The sequence below is a fragment of the Styela clava genome, chromosome 6 (genome assembly GCF_964204865.1).
Source record: "Styela clava chromosome 6, kaStyClav1.hap1.2, whole genome shotgun sequence".
In the NCBI taxonomy this organism is placed as follows: domain Eukaryota; kingdom Metazoa; phylum Chordata; class Ascidiacea; order Stolidobranchia; family Styelidae; genus Styela; species Styela clava.
The window spans coordinates 6,361,489-6,384,275 of record NC_135255.1 but is presented as its reverse complement, the minus strand read 5'-3'; the positions used below and the strand labels follow the sequence as shown (position 1 = coordinate 6,384,275).

At 35.8% G+C, this 22,787-nt stretch overlaps 5 protein-coding genes across 7 annotated transcripts; 2 read left to right on the top strand and 3 right to left on the bottom strand.

Annotated features, from left to right (window-relative positions):
* Positions 1-583: 583 nt before the first annotated feature.
* Positions 584-7,530, bottom strand: LOC120331273 (26S proteasome regulatory subunit 6A-B). The gene is made up of 11 exons (XM_078113669.1): positions 7,297-7,530; positions 6,584-6,664; positions 6,248-6,373; positions 5,650-5,757; positions 4,921-4,983; positions 4,277-4,414; positions 3,835-3,978; positions 2,768-2,916; positions 2,128-2,224; positions 1,303-1,530; positions 584-859 (listed from the first exon to the last, which is right to left on the bottom strand). The coding sequence occupies exons 1-11, from the start codon at positions 7,375-7,377 to the stop codon at positions 749-751; spliced, it is 1,326 nt and encodes a 441-aa protein (XP_077969795.1). The 5' UTR covers positions 7,378-7,530; the 3' UTR covers positions 584-748.
* Positions 7,531-7,782: 252 nt separating this feature from the next.
* LOC144424386 (putative small nuclear ribonucleoprotein G) lies at positions 7,783-8,657 on the top strand. Its single transcript, XM_078113670.1, has one exon. The coding sequence runs from the start codon at positions 7,864-7,866 to the stop codon at positions 8,095-8,097; it is 234 nt and encodes a 77-aa protein (XP_077969796.1). The 5' UTR covers positions 7,783-7,863; the 3' UTR covers positions 8,098-8,657.
* Positions 8,658-9,328: 671 nt separating this feature from the next.
* On the bottom strand, positions 9,329-14,076 carry LOC120331170 (centrosomal protein of 131 kDa-like). Of its 2 annotated transcripts, none has more exons than XM_039398219.2 (2): positions 14,003-14,076; positions 9,329-12,891 (listed from the first exon to the last, which is right to left on the bottom strand). In XM_039398219.2, the coding sequence occupies exon 2, from the start codon at positions 12,885-12,887 to the stop codon at positions 9,726-9,728; it is 3,162 nt and encodes a 1,053-aa protein (XP_039254153.2). In that variant the 5' UTR covers positions 12,888-12,891; positions 14,003-14,076; the 3' UTR covers positions 9,329-9,725. The 2 variants fall into 2 exon arrangements, with proteins under 2 accessions (XP_039254153.2, XP_077969794.1); XM_078113668.1 differs by lacking the exon at positions 14,003-14,076 and adding an exon at positions 13,733-13,939.
* A 54-nt stretch (positions 14,077-14,130) lies between these two features.
* On the top strand, positions 14,131-16,378 carry LOC120331229 (proteasome subunit alpha type-6-like). Its single transcript, XM_039398305.2, has 3 exons — positions 14,131-14,297; positions 15,066-15,362; positions 15,857-16,378. The coding sequence occupies exons 1-3, from the start codon at positions 14,226-14,228 to the stop codon at positions 16,235-16,237; spliced, it is 750 nt and encodes a 249-aa protein (XP_039254239.1). The 5' UTR covers positions 14,131-14,225; the 3' UTR covers positions 16,238-16,378.
* On the bottom strand, positions 16,246-21,965 carry LOC120331180 (protein arginine N-methyltransferase 7-like). Of its 2 annotated transcripts, XM_039398240.2 has the most exons (6): positions 21,560-21,963; positions 19,010-19,206; positions 18,478-18,597; positions 18,273-18,374; positions 17,877-18,200; positions 16,246-17,564 (listed from the first exon to the last, which is right to left on the bottom strand). In XM_039398240.2, the coding sequence occupies exons 1-6, from the start codon at positions 21,744-21,746 to the stop codon at positions 16,308-16,310; spliced, it is 2,187 nt and encodes a 728-aa protein (XP_039254174.2). In that variant the 5' UTR covers positions 21,747-21,963; the 3' UTR covers positions 16,246-16,307. The 2 variants fall into 2 exon arrangements, with proteins under 2 accessions (XP_039254174.2, XP_039254175.2); XM_039398241.2 differs by lacking the exon at positions 18,273-18,374 and having other exon boundaries at positions 21,560-21,965.
* Between the last annotated feature and the right edge of the window lie 822 nt (positions 21,966-22,787).

Here is a 22,787-nt window from a genome sequence, read left to right as displayed (position 1 = left end):
ACCCGACAACGTCATAAACCATCATGCGATGCGAGTTGTCCACCAATATTCGCCCATATAATTTCTCCACCTGCTTCCGAATTTGGCAGGTATGCTATGTATACAATTTGTAAATATCAGGAATTACGGTACTACAGATGGGTCATCTTTTTAATGTGGCGCATTTGATATAGTATTGAAGCCGTTTAAATATGGATTAAATATGAAACCCTTCTCTTTATTTAGTCAGATGTGTGATGGCAAAAATATTCACAACACTCAGCGCAATGCGAGTTGTTTTGGGTGCATGGACTTGATTATGGAGAACTCGTAAGCGACCGAAACACTGTTTTCTCGAACTTTCCTCTCTAGCATTAGAAGTTGAATCTTTTATAGAATAATTCCTAAGAGGACTATGAATTTTTTGATATCACTATTAAATTTTTTCTAAAAAGTTCAAGCCTGCAGTGGACATTGTGCCAAAGAAATCACACCTTAATGGCATTATGTGGTTACAGATTTGAAGAAATCTCTCGTTACACCATTCAAACTGCTATTTGAATTTTGTACAAGTGGTTTTTTTTATGCAGTAACATGAACAAAGCTTTGTAATGTGATTTATTTCAATAAATATTTACAAACTGGATCTGGCATGTGAAAGGGGAAACAAACAGCAGTAATTACGCTGTATTTTATGCAGCAATGCGAATATGAAACCTAGATGGCTTCCACCAGAGTTTAATGTCAACGATAAAGTTTGAGAAGACAATCAAGCATAGTATTGTAGATTTGTCTTCTTTTTAGCTTGAACTTCTAATATTCCTTCCATATAATCCTCATGCATCAATTCAGTGGCTTCGCGTCGAAGAGCAATCATCCCCTAGAAATAATGTGTTATCGGTCACTAATCATCCACAACGATTAATGTGGAGCCGGGGTTGGCATGTTTTCACTGGGGCCAAGGTCGTATTTTCAATCACCCCAGAGTCAAAATTTTGGTTAAAATCCAAGTTGACAACTAAGCATTCCTAACAACCTATTCAAGGCTTGCATAAACCAAAGTTTTGATTACCATGAAAGTTTGGAATGGGAGTCTAAGTTTCCTACAACTCCCGTCAAAATTGTAAATTTACCACCGACTCAACAGCACCGCAACAATGGAATAAAAATCAAAACGACAAAAAATGAAACTAAATCCTTTAACAGTTTCCAAAGGTTGTCTGTGTGTTAATAATGCATAATCTTAACTAGAACGTAACTTACAGTTGAATTTGAGAAAATTTGGATAAAAAAAATATATAATTCTACTAAAGAACAACTTACTGCTTCAACACAGACAGCTTTCAATTGAGCTCCATTGAAATCATCAGTACATCTTGATAATTCTTCAAAATTTACATCGCTACTGACATTCATTTTCCTAGAATGAATCTGTAAGATTCTTGCTCTTGCTTCTTCATTTGGCAGAGGAAATTCAATCTTTCTGTCGAGTCTTCCTGATCTCAAAAGAGCAGGATCAAGGATATCAACTCTGTTGGTTGCGGCAATAACCTGTTACAAATAATTGCCAATATGGAATGATATTTACAAAATTTACTGTAAAAGTTTGCTCTGGGGTTAGCAATTCTTCAGGTAAATGCAGTATTTGTAGATTAAAGAAGGCAATGAAGTCTGGCAGTCTGCTGGTGCAATATCTCAAAATGGATAGACAACCTAATTACGATGTTATATAGCTGTGCTATTGTGTTTTTGAACAGCCATAATAGCAATAGTATTTTTTTAGTGAAAACAGTTTTGTAAGAGTAATATATATTATGCTTCTCTTTTTTTTCTAATTTTATTATGTCTGTGTGACTGTATGTATGTGTGTGTGTGAATTAATATAATACTTTGGGTGAGCGAACACATACTCGTTATTTTGACAACACCTTTCAATCTGAAATCTGTACATTTCGAACCTTACATAAAGTTTTGTTTGCTCTCCTGATCCTGCAATCAGTTTCATGTATTTTGTTTTTATCAATTATTTTATCGCCTGTTATGCTGATTATGGAGTCGAAATAAACTTATACTTATAAAACAAATAAAAAAATTTAATAAATTTACCTAAATAATTTCCACACTTAATATCCCTGAAATATAACTTACTTTAATATCATTACTTGGTTCAAAACCATCCAACTGATTCAACAATTCCAACATGGTTCTTTGAACCTCACGATCACCAGCTTTCTCACTGTCAAATCTGAAAATCAATCATAAAATCATATTTAAAATTGCAGATCAGATCTAACTCTTGCTATATTCGGTCCTTACTAAATTTGCTACATGTGGGCCTGGTAGTTAATATATTAGGATTACCTATGATGGCATTACAGATTTAAATCTTAAGTTCAGATCGCATGACCACTACTGCCATACCCAGGGTGTATGTAATAAATTGTGCCAAACCAAAAAGATTCCGGTCATCCGAAAAATAAATACCTCCTTACACATCACAGCTGCCTGAGCTGTGTTTGGATCAAAAGATGAAGAAATATGCCATATAACAGAAAAATAACTAGTCAGAAAAGTTAGAAATTAAAGCAAACTGGAAAATACATTCTATTTCATTCTTTAACACACAAAATACCTAAACTACAACATTATTATACTCAGGTCTCAAAAATTTAAACAAAGTTCAAAGATGGCTCAAACTGAATACCACACTAACTGGATACATTCTGGAAAATATTTTTTCATACCGAATTCTATTCTCAATTTAGTCATGCCTAAGAGAAAGACCTACCTTTTTGTTCCTATTGCATCCAATTCATCAATGAATATAATTGCTGGTTTTCTTTCTTTTGCCAAAGCGAACGCATCTCTCACGAGTTTGGCACCATCACCAATGAACATTTGAACAAGCTGTGGTCCAGCAAGTTTCAGGAAGGTAGACTAAATAAAATAAATTTGGTAGAAGAGTTATAACGGAAAAGATAGAGTGAATTAATATAGCTGTCATCACAATTATATAGCAGGTATTTGATGGTCCTACACTCATTGTCACCATAATTTCAAGTTTTTGGCTCATTGCGATAAACATTTTCACGTCCCTACTTTAGATCATGTTACTTAGGCTTATACTCATGAATAACAATAAAGAATCAAAAACTACATTACAGTAAGAGAAACTAAAATCTTGATATATAAATATAGTTTAATTTCATTACTTTGATATGTTTCATTTAAGTTTTATTAACTAAGTCATATATGAATTAATCAAGCTTAATTGTGATATTTGATTACTATTCAAGTCTCACGTCAACAGAGATTTACTGATATGTGATGAATCCCCATAATTCTATATGGTAAGAGAAGCACTTGACATTCTAGTGCAGGGGGGCGCAGCAGGTGGCCGGCGGGCCACAACCCGAGGTCCCAGCCAACCAAGCCATTTAGTGTGGCCCTTATCTACACCCAAATTTTCCCTGATCAAGCATAAAATCCTAATCTGACAGTTTGTTAACATCAGATATTAACAAACCATGCAAGAACTCAAAATTTCAATTTTCCCACTAAAATGTTAATGTTAAATAACTCATATTTTACATATCAGAAACTTTCTTAATTTGTTGTGTACATGGAAACACTGATTTTTTCGTGTGGCCCACCTAGATGTTTGAAGTATGTTAGTTATATGGCCCATCGACAAAAAATGTTGCACACCCGTGTTCTAGTAGGTACCGTAGTTGCCATTTTGCCCAGAATGAGTCTTTTACGTTCTTAGTGAATGTGTGTAATGTTGCTTTGAGCATATCCTCATTAGTTAGAAAGTATTTCATAATTATCATTAAATTTTGAAACTCAAAATACCTTAGTTTGCGCAGCACAAGCTCTTGCCAACAAAGTTTTTCCAGTTCCAGGTGGCCCATACATTAGAACACCTTTGGGTGGTTGAATTCCAATACTGACAAATCTATCTTTGTGAGTCATCGGTAAAACAACCGCTTCGATTAACTAATAGAAAAAAATAAGAAATAAGATTAACTAGTAACGAAATGATAAAAAACTATAGAATCCTAGATTATAAGTGACAATGAATCTTTTCACTAATCCCACAATTTCTGTAAATAATAAGCAGTTTTTCAATACTGATAGATAAGATTTATTTTTAATTCGGCATGGTACAAAATGATAAAATACAGGATGGAAATTCGGCAAAGTTGCCAATACTTGCACAAACAAGGTTTAAACAATTTTCTTGATTTTTGTTACTGTTTGTTTAATTTTTTTCCTACTTTGTATGAATGATCACCTCTTGAATTTGTTTGTCAAGTCCTCCTATATCAGAATATTGTTCAGTAGGTCTTTCATCAACTTCCATTGCTTTAACACGAGAATCATATTCTGTTGGAAGCTTTTCCAATATTAGATATGAATCCTTATTTACACCCTGAGTAATTTTAAGAAAGGATTAAATCAACTTTAGTAAATTAAAAAAAAATTAAGATTCCGATTTGAAAACGAAATGGCCATGTAGGATTTTGGGACCTCCCGTAGTATGTGAACCAAGATGGTGGACACCGGAACGTAGTACGAGTGCAAGGTTAGGGTTAGGCCATAATTCCAGGGGCCATAATTCCAGGGACAAATACTACGGGAGTCACTTGGCTAGTCCCTGAACTAGTAATAGGACTAAAATAAGGAAAATTGAAATAAAATCATGGCCAAACCCAACATGGCACACACACGTACTACGTTCCGGTGTCCGCCATCTTGGTTCACATACTACCGGACCGGTTACTAGAGTACAGTACCGGATTTTAAACTTCGAAATATAACACACACAGTCAATGCAATAAAGTCAGTCATTCAACCTGTATATAAATCAAAGTTTATATTCCAGATTTTTTAAATCTGTTTCAGAAGCAACCTGGCAAACACTATTATTAATCTTACCACAAGATCACCAGGAGACATATCTTCTGGTTCAACAAGACCAATCACAGGCAGGAAGTACGTCTAAAAACAAAAAGAGAGAATATATTGATTCATCAAACCATAAAACGGATATAAATTATATTAAAATGAAGAATCAAAATTTGAAAGCCTCTAATGAATGACTGTTTGCTAATGATCTGGCCGTTTACATACACTCACTTAAATAAATGAAACAGATTCAGTTATATTGTTCTCTCAATATCTAACTAGTGCAGCGGTTTCCAAAGAGACGCTAATTGAGCCACAACAAATTTACTTTCTGTTATGTAGTGTCTGCCTCTATTGTTACATAAAGATAGAAATAGACACTACCTACTGGAATTTCGCGAGCTGCAGTTTATTTATCTGCTGAATCGAGTTTAGCCAACATGAGTGATTTTTTCATCATTCTGCTGACTCGAGTTTAGCAAACATGAGTGATTTTTTCACCATTCCAGAGGAAAATCAGGCAGAGATGAGGAAGAAGAGTTTACCTTTTACCTTTATTCCTTAGGCCTACATATTTACTAACTTTAAAAGGTATGAAGTACACATTAACGATCATAAAATTGAGTTTTATTTGATGGTAGCAGTTTTTTTCTAAAAGTTTTTTCCCTGATAATTTGGCGCTCCCGAACAAAAAGTTTGGGCACCACTGAATTAGTGTATACACATAACATGCTATATATATAAAATCAGATGGCATACTTGTCTAGTTGATGTTTTAATCACTGCACATTTCCCCTTGCGCTGAGAATCTAAATCAACATTTGCTCCGTCCTCTTCCGCTTGCTCTTGAGGATCAACATCAAGAAGCTGAAATATTTCATTTTTTCATTGTTTTGTAAATACGGTAATTAAAGTCGTTTAGAGAAGATTTAAAAGGGTTATTCATTGATAATGATAACCAATCAATATGACATGAGATTAGTTGATGTCAGTTCATAAAAGCATCTTTTGATTTTTAGAATAGGAATATCATATTTATCTTGGGGGAGCAGAGAGACTTTAGGGCGGCGTTATCCCTTTGCCAAACCACTGCCTCTCATCCAGTTACCAGTCCATGTCGGGTATGGCAATAGTTTATTCAGATAATGAACTTGGATTTGCCGTACCCAACCAGCGGTTATGCGAACCACCCTACGATGGCTAAGAGTACCTACATATGTCCCAAAGCAATCGAATCCTTGCAGAGAAATCGAAGGTTGGGATGGCAAGCGTATTCCCCTCTCTTAGCATGATGTACCAACCTCCTGGCTAGAAAAAATATATAGAGTGAAGTTTCAAGTTTCAACATCATACATACCTCAATGACATTTGAGACAAGATATGGCAGCGTTTTGTTAACTTTAATTTTTTCAGCATTTTCCTTTATTTTGTCTTTCATAGCTTGCAATTCATGTGATATTCTCATCGTCTCACTTCGCATAATCTGGAAAGCAATTCAACATAAGGTATATTTTGCTCCGAAGCATTCTTACACAGTGAAAACAAAAATTTGGCACTAAAGTTCTGTCAAACAGTTTGAAAATGAGGGATTAAAAAAAAAAATTGAGAACAAAGAGCATTATATAAATATCTATATACCGTAAATAAATTGTTTGTGAATATATTATTTAAGGTAAAATAATATGAAGAAAACCTTAATTTCATTATCAAGAAGTTTCGTTCGACTTGCAATTTCCTCATTGCTCATTTTCATAACTTCTTCACCGAGTGCTTCCTAAAAAAGTCATATACAAAGTTAAACAGGCATCATTGGATGGCAAGCTCAAAACACGCTGAAATTGAAATTTTTTAATAATATAAAATAAAAAATAGTGATTTTTATCAACCTTTAAACCTGTTACTCAAGTGTGTGGTCGTGTGGAGTTAATAACTATTACCGGTACACTACCGGTATTTAAATCCAAAAAGCAATATTCAAAGTTTTTCGAATTTGGCAACAAACTGACAAATCAAAACCTTAATTCAGAGACTGGGCATTCAACTTTTAGGTAACTTATAGCATGAAAGTATATATGTTATATATATTCATTTTCTGACTATATAGCCAGCATAGGCTAACTGTTAAGTATGAGTATAAGTTCATTTCGACTCTATAATCAGCATAATAGACGATAATATAATTGAAAACAAAACTGATTATAGAATCAGGAGAGCAAACAAAATCTTAATTAGGGTTTGAAGCATACAGATTTTAGATGGAAAGGTATTGTTAAAAGAAGTAGTAGTATTAAAAGTAAAAGTATTAAAATCAATTACTCAGTGAAAAAAAATATACAAAAAAATAAGTAATGTTGATTATTAGTGCCTCATCAAAATTTTATCTAACATTGTTTGCGGTTTTCTCACCTCGACACTGTCAAACATATCCATTTGTTGTTCGTCTCCAGTAGGACTTTTTAGCTTCTCATCAATTGCCGGAGGTGCCATCTTCAATTATACTACTGCGACAGCGATTTAATTTCTAAAAAATTGTGTTCTAATAGAAAAATATATGATGATAGCTTGGAGTTTCAAGGTACGGCACAGTACGTAACTTCCAGACCTCTAAATGTAAATCCGTCCCTTCTGAAACGACAGAACAACAAAATCTGACAATGCAAATATATTAGATGCTTACTCATACTTTTGCCACTGGAGCGTTACGGGTAGTTTTTTAGGAAATAAATACAATTTTGGTTGAATATTTTTCCTATTTGTATATTTTATGATTAAATAATTAATTAATAAATAAGTTAAGACCAGAGTAAGCATATTGCATCATTTACTCCATATTCTTTTTGATGAGCTCAAACGCTAGGGGGAGAAGCAAGCTACTTCTTAAAATAAGGACGCGCGTTTTGATTGCGCTCAGTTCACTTTCTGCGCACTGTATGTTTCGGTATTTGCTGTTGGATTGTATCGCGTAATATCAAGATGAGCAAGGCCCATCCACCAGAATTGAAGAAGTTTATGGATAAAAGATTGGATTTAAAGTTGAATGGTGGACGATCTGTTACGGGAGTTTTGCGAGGATTCGATCCTTTCATGAATCTAGTTGTGGATGATGGAACAGAGCGCAGAAAAGACGGGACCACTGCACCCGTCGGAATGGTGGTCGTTCGCGGAAATTCGATATTAATGTTGGAAGCATTGGAAAGGATTCAATGATTTTTAATGAACTAATACCAACCACAAAAAAACTGATTTAACAATCCGTGATTGTGCATAGACTTATAAAAACATTTCGATCTATTTTCGGTCTTGCTAATTATCGAAAACAGCGTTTATCATAGTTTCTTTTTGTTTGTGCTGTTTTCGGTAAGTTGTAAGAGCGATTTTTATTTATGTTTGTATACCCTACTTTGATCTAGTGTAGCTTCCAAACATGTACTACTTAAATACTTGATTGCAAAACAAGCTAAACAGTGACTGCTTACCTCCAATAGTGATGGTTTGACACTATTGTTTCTATACCCCCAAAGTGGCATTGCGAACCATATGTATTTTAACTTAGCATATCATTGGGAAATAGTATATCTGTTAATATTGAGCAAAATAAAATGCATAGTTTCCTGTGGCTCTAATTACCTTCATTCTGTCATTTTTAACTGTTGCAGTTGTGTAATTTCAGTTCATGCTAGATCTATGTATGAAGGTAATTGAATTGTAAGTCTTATTTTCTATGTGCCAATAGCATTTTGCTATGGAATAAAATTTTTAAAAGTGAACGTCTATGTTTTAAATCTCAACACAATCCTATTGAGAAAGCCTGCAATGTGATACACATAGACGGATGTGCATATCCGCATTCGCTTAGAAACATTATCCCATAACGAATGCCTGTCAAAATGGGCTGTTATCGTCCTATTAATTGTTTGTCGTTTTCTTTGATCCTTGTTTTCTTGAGATATAAGCAAAGTATAAAAAGGGAAGCCGGGAAAATAACTTCTCCCAACGGATTGAGGAAATAAAAGAATAATACCCAATTTTGATATTTATATGATTCCAAAATCAATTAGATTGCAAATGAAGTGATGTTCCAAGACCACCTCTTACAGTGGTTCCCAACCTTTTATGGCTCGTGGCCACGCTGTTTGTTTATCATTCCAGTGTTATTTTGATTGGTAGATTCCAAGTTCCATTATGTTCAAACAATTCATGCACTAAAAAAGGGAGGAACACCATGTGAAATAACCTCATCAAGCAACGAAACTAGGAAGAACGGAGAGTTTTCTTGAGAAGTGGATAGTAAAATCAGTTTTACGCCTAGCATTGTGCCCCCCCCCCCCCCTGACCTAATATTTAATGCCGTACCCTACTTACTTTCTGTGCTCAATCCGAATGAACTACTCACTTATCCTGCCTCTTTCACCTTCCCATTTTAAAAGAGCCGGCACAATGAAAAGTAACTATTATAATGTATCAAATATATCAAAATTTGCAATAACTAAAAAATAAAACATTTCAGTAAAACATGATACCCATGGTGAAATTGAGTAATCATTTTAGTACAAAAATATATTCTCTATTCTCTGTGAGGGATAAAACGCTGCTATGCTAAAATACAGAACAAGGCACATGTGTCGCCCAAACTACCAAAACAGTCCAGGTAGGGCATGTATAAAACCATCAATGTGACAATGTAGTGACCAAATGAACGATTTGAGCTTTGGACAAAGCTGGAGCTACAAGGTTATACCGATGACATTATGTTAGGCTCAGGGCTGAAAATCAAAGACCTTAAGCTGGACCAGGCAAGATATTTGATGGTGAATTCTATTAACCAGGAGATATTGCTATTTCTTCCTGCCAAGGAGTTGTTTTCGTTGTGCTTCCAACAAGCCTTCTAGATGATCAGCACGCTTAACTGCGGACTCATGCTGTTGTTTTATTTGTGCAACTGATTCTTCTTTTTTCACAATTGCTGCTTTCACTCTTTTGTGTACTTCAGCAAGCTCCTCTTCTTTTTCTTGGTTTACTCGATCCAGTTCCAACCGGTGTCGAGCTCGCATTTGTGCGATTTCATTCTTCATCCTCTTATTTTCTTCCTCTGTGTGTACTAGCCGCTCAGCAAATTCGTCACGAACTATATCTGTGACGTTCCCTCTTTCTTCCACAAGTCTGTTTTTCACCTTTTTCACATCTAAGATTTCTTGTTCCTTATGAGCAATTGTGCTTTTCAGCCTCATATTTTCACCCTCCATGTCAGAATATTGCACTTTCATGTTGTTGTATTTTTCATGAGTCTGTCGTTCCAAAACTTCAATCTCTTTGAGTTCCGATTCATACTTTTCCCGTATTCTCTTGATTCTATTTTCAGCTGTTTTTTCGATTTGACTTCTTTGTACACCCATGTCCTTTTCAAGCTGTTCTATTACAGTTTCAATTTCAGAATCACGATCTTGTCGTACTGCATCTTTCAATTCTCTTTCTTTTTGGAGAACATATGCTTCCTGCTTTTTCATATAAGTTTCTTGCCAGGCTTGTTTTTCTAATTCCAACCGTTCTTTCAGAGTTTCGATTTCCACTGTATGGCGTCGTTCAGCTTCCTCTTTGCTTTTCTCATATTCATCTGTTAGTGCGGAGGTGGCAAGGCTGTTATGTTTTTCCAATTGTTCTTTTAGGCGATCAATGTCAGCTCGTTGTCGAGCAGCTTGCTCATTCAGCCTTTCTTTTTCATCGGATACTTCAGCATACAATCTTCTTCTTTGTTGCTGCAGAGCAATTTCTTCTTGTTCAAGTTGCTTTTCATATCTCTGTCTTGCCATTTCTCTTTCTCGATTGCAAGCTGCATCTTTTTCCCGTTCGAGATGTTCACGCAACTCCTCAGTTTGTCGAATATATCTTTGACCGGCTCTCTCATCTGATTGCAGTAACTCTGCTTCATGAATTGCTTTTATTTTTTTTACTTCCTGTTTATGTTTAGCTATTAACCTTTGTATCTCAGGTTCCAATCCTTTTACAGTCATTTCTTTTATAGTTTTTGTCTTATCCTCAATCCATTTTTCTCTTCGCAACTTCTCAGCAGCCGATAATACTTCTTTTTGCTTTCGGACTTCAATAGCATGGGCCTCTTGAAGTTCTTTTATCTTTTTCTGATATTTACTTTCAGCTTGCTTCATTTCAATAACAACCCTTTCACATTTTTCACCAAGAACTTTTTTGTCATCAATTAGTTGATCGATGAAAGAAAGATGCCTTTGGATTGTTGATTCATATTGCTCTTTCTGCATTTTCAATCGTTGGTTCATTTCTTTTTCCTGTTCATGTGCATGACGAACTGTCAATTCACGTTGCTGTGCAAGTGCTTTCTTTAGCAAATCCACACTTTTTGTCTTTTCGTCCACATTCAGACGTAATTTTAGCAACTCTGTTGTAACTTGAGAAGCAGCTTTCTCTGCTTGAACTAATTCAGCCATTTTATCAGATTCTGAAATTTCTTGATGTCTGTGTTCTGAGACATGACTAGTGTGAGAGCGCGCTGCCTCATACTTTTCATCCTGTTTCTCTACATTATCCAAAAACTCCATGAGATTGCTAAGTTTAGCTTTTGTTAACAAGTTGTTTGTGCTGTCTTGTACCGGTTTTGTACCATCTATGAAATCACCAGCACCACGAGCACTGCCAGAAACTTTTGAATTGGATACAGAGCTCAAGTGATCTGCCTGCATTTCATCTATCCACGCAAGCTTTTCATCAAGTTTACCATTAGTTTCTATTTTTGTTAGTTGCTCAGGCTCAGCTTCAAGTTGTTGTATTGTTTCTAACAAGCTTTCCAAGAGTCCTTGACTTTTTGTCGTTTCTCCTGGTGATTCAGGTAATTCTTCAGGGATACTTTCTTCATCTTGAGAAGGTATATCGTCTTTTTGTGCTGAATTATAGCTTGAACTTTTTGCAGTGGAAAATTTTGTTTCTTCAAATATCCTATCTATTTTATCTTCAACATTTTGAATAACTTTGGAATCGCTTGTTTCAGATCGTTCTGTCTGTTTTTTGTAAACTGTACGAATCCGACTCTGTTTTTGTTTTTCCGCAATAATAGCCATCTCTTCATCCACAAGAGATTTCTTTATTCGGTCCTGCTCTTCGCGGCTTTTTCTCAACTCTGCAATTGCCCGTTTCCGCTCTTCTCTTTCTCGCTCTCTCCTCTGTTTTCTTTTCTGCTCATCTGTTCGTTGTTTTGTTTGCATTTCTTCTTGATGCATCGTACCTTCAACTTCAATTTTCTTTTGATGAAGCATACGCTTTAATGCTGCTTCACTAGATTTAGCACGAACAGAATGCCGCTTGTACCACGTCTGAATTTTTTTCGCAGCTTCTTCTCTTTTTAGTAAATTATTATTTGATATTGGTTTTGGTGCTTTATTATTATTTTGTGAAAGAGCAGAAGAAAATGTACTTGTAACAACCCTTTCATTATCCCAAATTGGTACCACAATAACAGGTGAAGATGGCTCCACACTTTCTTTATATCTTTCAGACTTGTAACTTCGAGCACTGCTATTAACTGGTTTATATTTTGGTAAATCGGTAGAAAAAGATCTGTGGTAATTTTGTGTTGTATTATGAGTGAAATTTGTAGTTGGCTCAAATCTGTCTCTGTCAGATTTTTTACTGGGTTTTTTAATATTCGAATTTGTAAGAGTCCTTGGTGAACTATGGTTTGCATTTCTTGGAGTTTCAAACAATGTAAGATATTCATGTGATGAGTTAGTTTTGGGCATATCCACACTGTAACTCCGTGGTGACGGTTTTGAATTTTTGGGAAATTGTAAGGTCATAGCAGGCTTTCGTCGTTTCGGTCTGGTTGACAATGAACTTCTTGGAACTTTTACATCACTTTGTGTAGCAGTTCTATGATAATCACTTGCTGATGATCTTGTTGATCTAGCAGAGTAACTTCTAGCACCTTGCTGAATTGGTGAAATAGATTTTCCTGTCAAACTAAGGTCTGACATTTTTCTGAAATTACAAGGTATGATATAATATCAATCATGACAATTGATTTGATTGATTTAAACAAGCTTTGCCAGACTAATAAAAGTATAATGTATTATAAGATACTCAAGATCATGCATCCGAAAACTGGCTAACTAATCCCATACTTGACATGGACTGGTAACTGGATGAGAGGCAATGGTTCGCGTTCGCCATATACTTAAGCCATCTTATCAGCTCTTCCCCTCCACACCCCCAGGATAAATATGTGAATCCTATACTTTCATCATCAACACAACACGGCGGTGTGGCTTATCGTGCTAAGCGTAAGGAATACGCTCGCCACCGCACCTCTGATTACTCTGCGTTGGTTCGCAGGTTCAAATCCCATGTGGGGATGGTCATATGCGAGAGGATTGTTGGACTCCTCGCCGCTGTAGGGTGGTTCACATAACTGCTGGACGGTTACGACCTCCTCCACCATCAAGTCCATGCTTCCGAAAACAAATAACTAACTAATCCCATACCCGACATGGAATGGAACCATGGCCGTGGTTCACTATATGGTTAAGCCGTCTTATCGACTTTCCTCTCCTCCAGGATAAATATGTAAATCCTAATCCTATCCTAACATGAAACTGCTGGGCCCAACTTCTCCAACCATTTTACAAGTGATCCACTTCGTATTGAACAAACAATATTAGGTCAACTGAATTATAAGTGATGTACTATAATATTTTAAGGCATGAAAGGGTAGCAGGTTTCAAAATCAGGATAGTTATAAACAAGATAGAAAAAAATCAAAGTAATGCAATAGAGCAAAATAAAAATGTGACATTAAATGAATGAAGTAATAAATGCATACATTACTGTATTACCAGTTAATTGCTGCATCTAAGAAAACCAAAATTGTAATTCAATCAACCAATTTATAATATTCTAGGGGCCTAACCAAAGAGAAAGGCTTTGAATAAATATGTCAACACACTGGCAAGACCGTATTACAGTACCGGTACTACTGCAGTGTTATGTCTCGTCCAGCACATAGCAAAAAATATATTCCCAAATCACTACGACTGTGATGAAGACCAAAATTTAAAAAAATATAAACACATCAACATAATTTGCCACTCACCTAAGCACAAGACGAATTCCCCCTCAAATCGTCAGATTTTGCAAAAGTAAACAATGCGTAACATTTGAAAACCTCGTACGTTACCATGCTAATGAATCAGCAATTTCAGGATAGCTGAGTAATGATTTTGAGCACTGGTGATTTTTGAGTAGCGCAGTTGAATTTGTAATCGGGCATAAATTCTGTTTTTTTTTTGGTTTCTCGTGTGGGAAGAGTTATTATTATGTCTAGGGGAAGCAGCGCTGGTTTCGACCACCACATTACGATCTTTTCACCTGAAGGAAGACTTTACCAGGTCAGTATTACTGTTATTTATAATAAACGTAGAATGAAACATGGACTGATCTGATACCGTGCCGTAAGACTTCATTAATTTGCTGCTCCCGCAAACCATTTTTCATTCTTTTAGTTAAATTTATTAATGTGGCCTCATCTTTCAAAATTCATTTGGTATAATAGGAGATGGTGAACTATAGAACTAACTGCAAGAATCTACAGTTCTGCAGTTAGGATAAGTTATCATTTTATTCCTGTATTGTAGCCTGTTCGGGGGATGAGGAAACCTTATTCAGCGGCTTAATCATATCGCATACCACAGCCTCTCGTTCATATACAAGTGGGGGTATAGGATCAATTAGCCATTCAATTTAATTCTGACGATGGAGTTAGTCCAGCAATTCCCTTTCACATAATTATCACCATGAATTTGAGCCAGAAAAACCAAACAGGGTAATCAATGATGCGATGGAGATAGTATTTCTACTCTCTCTGCGCCACCCACTACCCGGTGTAGATTGAAATGTCAGGGTGTGGTATGAGATAATCGGGCTTCCACTTCTTTTTCACCATTAAAGGCCATACATCTGTAGATAGTAACATATAGAAGAACAAGGGGACATGGTTTCATCGTTTTCATCCCCCTGAAGTATGGGGCCATCTTGGATTGATATTTTATCAAAATATTGTTTCTTTTTTTTAATTTCATGAGAAACGATACATTAATCGATCAATTTATTTCAACTTCGGGCCATGCCTCATTCATACGAGTAATACTTATTCAAAGGTCGAATATGCGTTCAAGGCCATTAACCAGTCTGGGCTAACATCTGTTGGAATACGAGGCGATGATTGTGCTGTTCTTGTGACACAAAGGAAGGTTCCTGACAAATTACTGGATGTGAACAGTGTGACTCATATGTATAAGATAACGCCGAACATTGGATGCGTGATGACAGGATTGACTGCTGATGGCCGATCACAAGTTGAACGTGGACGTCAAGAAGCAATCAACTGGAAATATCGTTATGGTTATGAAATTCCAGTTGATGCTTTATGCAAGAGAATTGCAGATGTTTCACAAGTAAGTCCATTTTGAGAAATACAATTTCTCATTTTTTTAACTGAATAGAGCAGTGGCGTCAATTTAATCATATAATAATTGAAGGATTTGTTTGTCATGTAGCAACCCCATAGCCATCGATGTTTTTTGGTACTTATAAGCTAAAAAGGATATATTTTATTATTTGTACAAGGATAATATAAATAAATTAGGTCGTTTGGAACTGGAACCTTTAAAATGACTGGTGGCGTCATCTTTTTAAACTACTATTTGATTACCCTGATGGTTGTATTGTTGTTAATTAGAGGAATATTTATTAGAAAACTAGCAAATTTGGTTTTTAAATGTAAAATTATACAAGTCAATAATATTTTAATGACTGCGATACATTGCACATTTAATTTAACAAACGACTGTGATTTTAATGTCAGTCTCGCAGTTTGGAAAGGTCAAAAGCCAGGACTACATATACTCTTGCACATATTTTAATCAGACTTTAACACATTTTCAAACAGGTCTACACACAGAATGCAGAAATGCGTCCATTGGGATGTTCAATGATGATCATTGGATGGGATGAAGAATATGAAAAACCCATGCTGTACAAATCTGACCCAGCAGGATATTATTGTGGGTTCAGAGCCACCAGTGCTGGCGTGAAGCAAACCGAAGCTAACACGTTTTTAGAAAAAAAGATGAAGAAAAAGAAGAATACAGCATGGGACCTAGATCATATTGTTGAAGTTGCATTATCCTGCCTTTCATCTGTTTTGTCTGCTGATTTCAAATCTTCTGAAGTAGAAATAGCTGTTGTATCGAAAGACCAACCTAGATTCAGAGTTCTTGATAATGATGAAGTGGATACCTACCTTACTACACTGGCAGAAAAGGACTGATGAATACATAATTTGTGAAAGTGATGTATTTGAAAACTGCAAGAGTTCAAAAAAATGCTCAATTGTGTTATCATCGAGCCTGTATATTGAATTTCATATTAAAACTACCAGTCGTTGGAATAAATGCTATTTCATAGTCAACTTTTTCATTTTTCATATATTTTAGGGTAAGGGGTTTTCTTAGAAAAAACACTCCCTGTTTGTGGTGGATGTTCCATTTTGCAGTAAACCCTTTTCTCTCCGTGATCCCTGTACTGATTGATATTTCCTCATCCAGGTCATACACCATCCACAGCACAACACCATGGCAAGTTCTAGTGGAGGTATTATCATATAAATCAAGACTCAGATCTCCAACTGAAACTATTTCTTTATCAGGAACAGGATTAGAAAAATTGAAAGTCATCACACTTTTTGGGTCACTTAGCAATTTGCAAGGATATTCCCATAATGCATGTGGCTCTGCCTCATGATAATCTTTCATCTCCATTGCATGATCTATCATGCCATCCATTACAGACACATCAAAACCTTCAACAATGCCTACAGGCGCCCTAATTTTCCACAAATTTTCGAATTCTACTGCAGCAATATAAAGATGAGCTTTTAATGGCAATATTTGTGCTTCTGCTGCTAAATACGATTGTAAATCAGTTCGAGCATACCAGAACCTTAAGTCATGCCATGGCAGAAAAGACGCATTGAAGAAAGGCTCTCCCAGGAGTAGATTTATTTGATAATTCGATTTATCAGGTGTACTATCATCAGGGGGAAATTTCTCAACAACTGACACACGTTCATCTAATCCATTTTTCTTTACAATATTTCTTATGCCCTTTTGACCAATACTGTCATTTTCGATTGAATATATATGGCCGTTGGTAAAGCATGTCTTACATGCTATCAGAGGTAGAAGACTAACGTCACTCACACACACTGCGACATCATCAACAGATTCACCAAATTTCACTTTTTTCAGTGCTTTTGAAAATGCTAGGTTTCTGTTCGCATCATTAAGCATTCCTAATCTAGGTCTACTCCACAACATTCTTGGTAAATAATCACATACTGGTCGCTCATGAGGTATAATTATATCAGTTTTTTTAGGTTTTGCGTCAAACCAAATTGAATAAGCATCGTGAAATGCAAATATGCAAATCGTTTCGCCTTGGATCATATTGAATGGCTTGGGAATGAAATAGACACTTTGAATCCAGTGGTCTCTCCATTGCATATTGTCAGGAGTTGGGTGATACCAATAGGGGGCAGTGCTCAAGATGATTTCTCCTTTCTGGTCCATGCTTAATGTCCACCATGATAAAGCAACCTAAATATAACATCAAGTTTATCAGACATATGAAAATTGCTTCAAATACTAAGATACTGTTATCCAATTTGATTTCATGAAATTGCAATTCCATAATAATATTGTCTTGTTCAGAGACTACATAGGTCAAGAAATCCTGTCATTTGTATGAATAAAATCATATAAAATTAACCAATAATCTATAATCCAGGCCAAATTGGTATTAACAAATTCTTGCTTCAAATTCCCAATATTACTGTAAAAAAGTGCTTCAAAATTATACCTTGTATAAGTTGTATTAATAAAGACATGCAAGTTTATTTGGAAACTTGCCTGCACTTTGCCACTGTTCACTGTTGTTGTTTCAACATACGATTTTCCAGATGCAGCCAATGTTTTGCTTCCCCACTCAAACTTGAATACTTCAACAGCATCTGTCAGTGCAGTAAATTCGCTTCTTTTAATCTGGCTTAGTTGTATGTCATGAACTGCGGGTACACCAGGGCATTTTTCCATTCTTGGGTCAGGATAGATGTCCGTCGATAACCCATTTTCAAGCGGAATTTCAATGGGATTTAGTGAATGCCATGAATCCATAACATCTGACTCAACCAATTGTACATACGTTGTTGCAGAGTGCGGTACCGCTATGCAATCCTAAGTAAAAAATCACAATTGAAACAAACCATCTTGAAGAAAACTAAATTACTGTAGTGAATGTAATCTTACATCTTCCATTAAATTCTTGTGTGCATGTTGGTATGCCTTGAGAGCACCTTCTCCTATAAGCTCTGTATCAAAAAGTTCAGTCACAAGAATATTTGCTTTCTCCTACAATAAAATAAAACTTTTAATATATTATGCTTTCAAAAGTATACAATCCATCGAATTGAGATATTTAAAGGCATTTGAATAATTGATAAGCTTAACAAACCTGCATGTCTTTATCCTCACCGACAGCTACCTCAGTGGAGTGTTTATTGATGACATTGATTTTACCGAATCCATTGGCTGCTGTAACAGATCGTGCAACTTCTGCCATTGGTTCGAATACCTTGTTCATAGAAGAAATTGTAACTGATTACAAAGAGGTATTATTAATCAGGCAATTAGGATCCAATAAATCAGATATATAAGACATCATAAAAATACCTTGGCAGGGTGGCGCATCCAGTTAAGCGTTATGAGATAAGCTCCCCTGATTACCCTGCGTGGGTTTGCGGGTTCGAAATCTGTGGGGGATACTTATGTGCATGAGATTTGCTGGACTCCTCGCTGTGATTTATTAACCCCTGGTCGGTCACAGCTTCTTTCACCCTCAAGTCCATGCATCTGAAACTGGCTAATCCCATACCTGACATCGACTGATAACTGGACGAGAGGCCGTTGTTCGCCATATCATTAAGCCGTTTTAGCGGCTTTCCTCTTCCCCTCGAGATAAATATGTATATCCTATTCTATCTTACCTCAATTGCAGTGATGGAATCAGCTCCTGCAGTGTCAGCCATCATTGACAATAAGCCTGTTCCTGTCCCAATGTCAAGTACTTTTGCCCTTTTTCCTCTTTCATGCATGCTTTTCACAGCCAATTTAATAGCTTTGTAATACATTTGATTTCTTTCTGTATCATGAAGCATGTCCGCATATGATGACCGAGCAACGTCTAAGAAAAACATATATACTCTTAATGTTAATTGCACACAATTGAAGCTACATTGCACATTGTGACATGTCTCACGAGGTAAAACGCTAATTTATATTCTAATATTAAAGACATGCTGAATTCAGTCCAGTAAAAGTTGTGTGAACAAGACTTGAATTAACAACTCATATCAATTTGAGTAAATTTATAGGATATTGGGTAATTTTGCTGATTTTGGTTAAGTTACGTGTTTAGACTTAAAGTCATACTAATCTTAAAATTAGAAGCAATCTCTCAGTCATAAAATACGTAACAATTAGACGTCCTGTAAGGTACGATGACGATAACGCGTCATGCCCTAAGGATACCAAAACCAGCATAAAAGCGACCAATCGTTAGGAGAGAAAAGAGAGGATAACGATGGACAAGTAATTAACGAACTCGGGCTTGCAGTGAAACTTTGATTTTTATGTGACTTATCAGTCATGACTTGGAACTGTTCTTTGTATTTGTAAATATACAATTGCAATATATGTATTCGGTACCAGGAGTATGTCTTCTTCATAAGATCAGATCAGAAACAACAGCAATACAGAAATAATAGCAAAAATACAAACGTTCCCTAAAAATGGTGACCCGACAGACGAACCAGCGCCTTTCTGAGATGGAGTCTGAAAAACAACCGTTAGAACTAAAGGTGACCCCCAAAAAGACATCAACTCCACAAGCAAGCCGAGGATAAAAAGATCAGGGAAAATGAAAAACAACAACCAAACCAAGATTCAGACAGTATGAAAAATCAAGGAATTACAAGCGAAATACCAAAGACTCTGACAAAAAGAAAAAGACTGTTAGATTTAAAAATGTGTATGAGATTCACATTATATGGACTGTTATAAAAATATGTGTGTAAAACATTCATACTATATGAACTGTTTTACACCAGAAAAAAACTGTAAAATCAAAAACTAGTCAGAACTCTTGACTACAAAAACAAATGAGAAAGATATGAAACGAAAGAACTTCAGAAAGAAACGCCCGCGAACCAACTTCAAGAAACCGCGCGATTGTAGCATTTTATATTGTACTATAAATATTTCAATTTCGTGTACAAAATGGACAGACATTCTTCTTCTTCTTCACAGGTATTTCACGTTTCCTTCTTTCTAATCTTTAAGGCGTTCTATATTTGGTATTAAACCCAACGAGGTTTACTCAAAAATATTTAATTTATTCGATTTTGGCAGATATTAGCATTCGTTTTCTTTAAATATACTTTACGTTGACTTTAACATTTTTTTCAAAATATGATTTCATATACGATCGTATTTCGAATCAGCGCTTCAGGATGTATTTGCATAAACGCAAGTGAAATCCTCATTTTATTTTTATTTTTAAACGCCCAGAGAGGCTCATCACAATTATAGCCGGAAAGGCTCATCAACGCAACACGCGTATTTTTTTATTTTTTTCAGCGCTTCAAAATTTATTAATGTGAAACGAAGTGTATTAAAGCTAAGCATTGGTAGTAATCTGTCACCTAAATTATAAAATAAACCAACGCCAAATCTTTTTCTTTCCATACACTGTATAACACACACACATTCTGTCTCATAATCATAATTTCAACTTTCTTATGTTTTTATGAATTTTGTTGCATTTTGTGTATATATTTTCACTGCACGCCCAAGCTTGGCCACTGCTCCGCAGCTAAAGTAGGTGCATAGTATAGGATATTGGGTAATTTTGCTGATTTTGGTTAAGTTACGTGTTTAGACTTAAAGTCATACTAATCTTAAAATTAGAAGCAATCTCTCAGTCATAAAATACGTAACAATTAGACGTCCTGTAAGGTACGATGACGATAACGCGTCATGCCCTAAGGATACCAAAACCAGCATAAAAGCGACCAATCGTTAGGAGAGAAAAGAGAGGATAACGATGGACAAGTAATTAACGAACTCGGGCTTGCAGTGAAACTTTGATTTTTATGTGACTTATCAGTCATGACTTGGAACTGTTCTTTGTATTTGTAAATATACAATTGCAATATATGTATTCGGTACCAGGAGTATGTCTTCTTCATAAGATCAGATCAGAAACAACAGCAATACAGAAATAATAGCAAAAATACAAACGTTCCCTAAAAATTAATTCCCCCGGTAGAGTCTTATGATGAAACAAAGTAGTTTGCTCAGGCCAGGTACCCCAGTTCAAAGTGGTTGATGCAGTTACCACAATGTTGACAGAAAAGAATACTTCTGACTATACATTTAGTTTACCCGAATACAGCATAGACCCACAATATATACAAGTATACAACAAAAAAGACATTATCGTACACAAAATCGGCGGTAAATAATAAAGAACTTACCTTGGAAATAATCATAGTCTTCTTTATTTTGAGCTACCCACTCCATTTTCCCAGTGGTAGGATTAACTCGTTGATTGAATTGTAACTGTGACATTTTTAAGCGGAACACTTGTGCCGGGGTAATTGCAGCGACTTTTTGCAACACTTTGGGAATGGAAAACGAACTTTGTCTGATGCAAAATAGCATGAATCCACGACAACGACCATGAAACAAAACGATCACCCAATAAGTACTTTTTTTAAACTCACACTCGAGATCTTAGTCACATAAATCTACTTTTAAAATAACGATTCCGTTGTAAGGCAAACCATGTGCGTCGCCCACACATTTCACAGGCTTACAGCAATGCACGCGCCTTAGATACAGGGTAAAAGTAAACATAATATTCAATAACGCTTCAACCAATGAGCAAGAAATTATACGATGTAATCTGTATCGCGTAATATCAACATCAGCAAAGCCCATCCACTGGAATTAAAGAAGTTTATGGATAAAAGATTGGATTTAAAGTTAAATGGTGGACGATCTGTTACGAGTATATTGCGAGGTTTCGATCCTTTTATGAATCTAGTCGTGGACTTCGTTTTAAGTCTCAGCTAGAGGCATGGAAGGGTAAACAGGTGAAATACTAGAATTGGAAACTAAACAAAAAGTAATAGCGCCGAAGATAACAACTTGGTTAGTGGAAACAAATGGAATACAAAAATTAGAAACAATCAACATTCTAAATGATGGATAACGAAATAATAGACTACTTTGGCATTGCTGTACGGGCTACCCAAGATTCCAATTTTACATATTTGCTTCGCAAAGAACTAAGGAAAAAGAGATGGACAGGCATTTTCTATGAAACATTGCACCTAGCACACTACAGCACATCACAACGTCGGATTTTATTTACAAAGAGGAAATCAACCAAAAGACATTTCGATTTATTTATTACTCATTCTGACACTGCTTTTATCTAACTCACTAGTTCGCACTTGTTTACGCCAATTTAATAAACACAGCCCGAATCATGTCCGTTTCGACGTAAACAGTTTTAAATTAGAACCTACGCACCCGCATTTTGTTTGTAACACAAGTTAGACGCCCGAACGTTGGAACGATAACACGTTCGTGTTTTTATCTTTTTTTTGTAATATGTTTGTGAGTGTAATATCATGGGTGAACAGGCACATGTATTTATACGTGTTTTAAACCCTACTCGAGGTTTTGCCTGTTTTC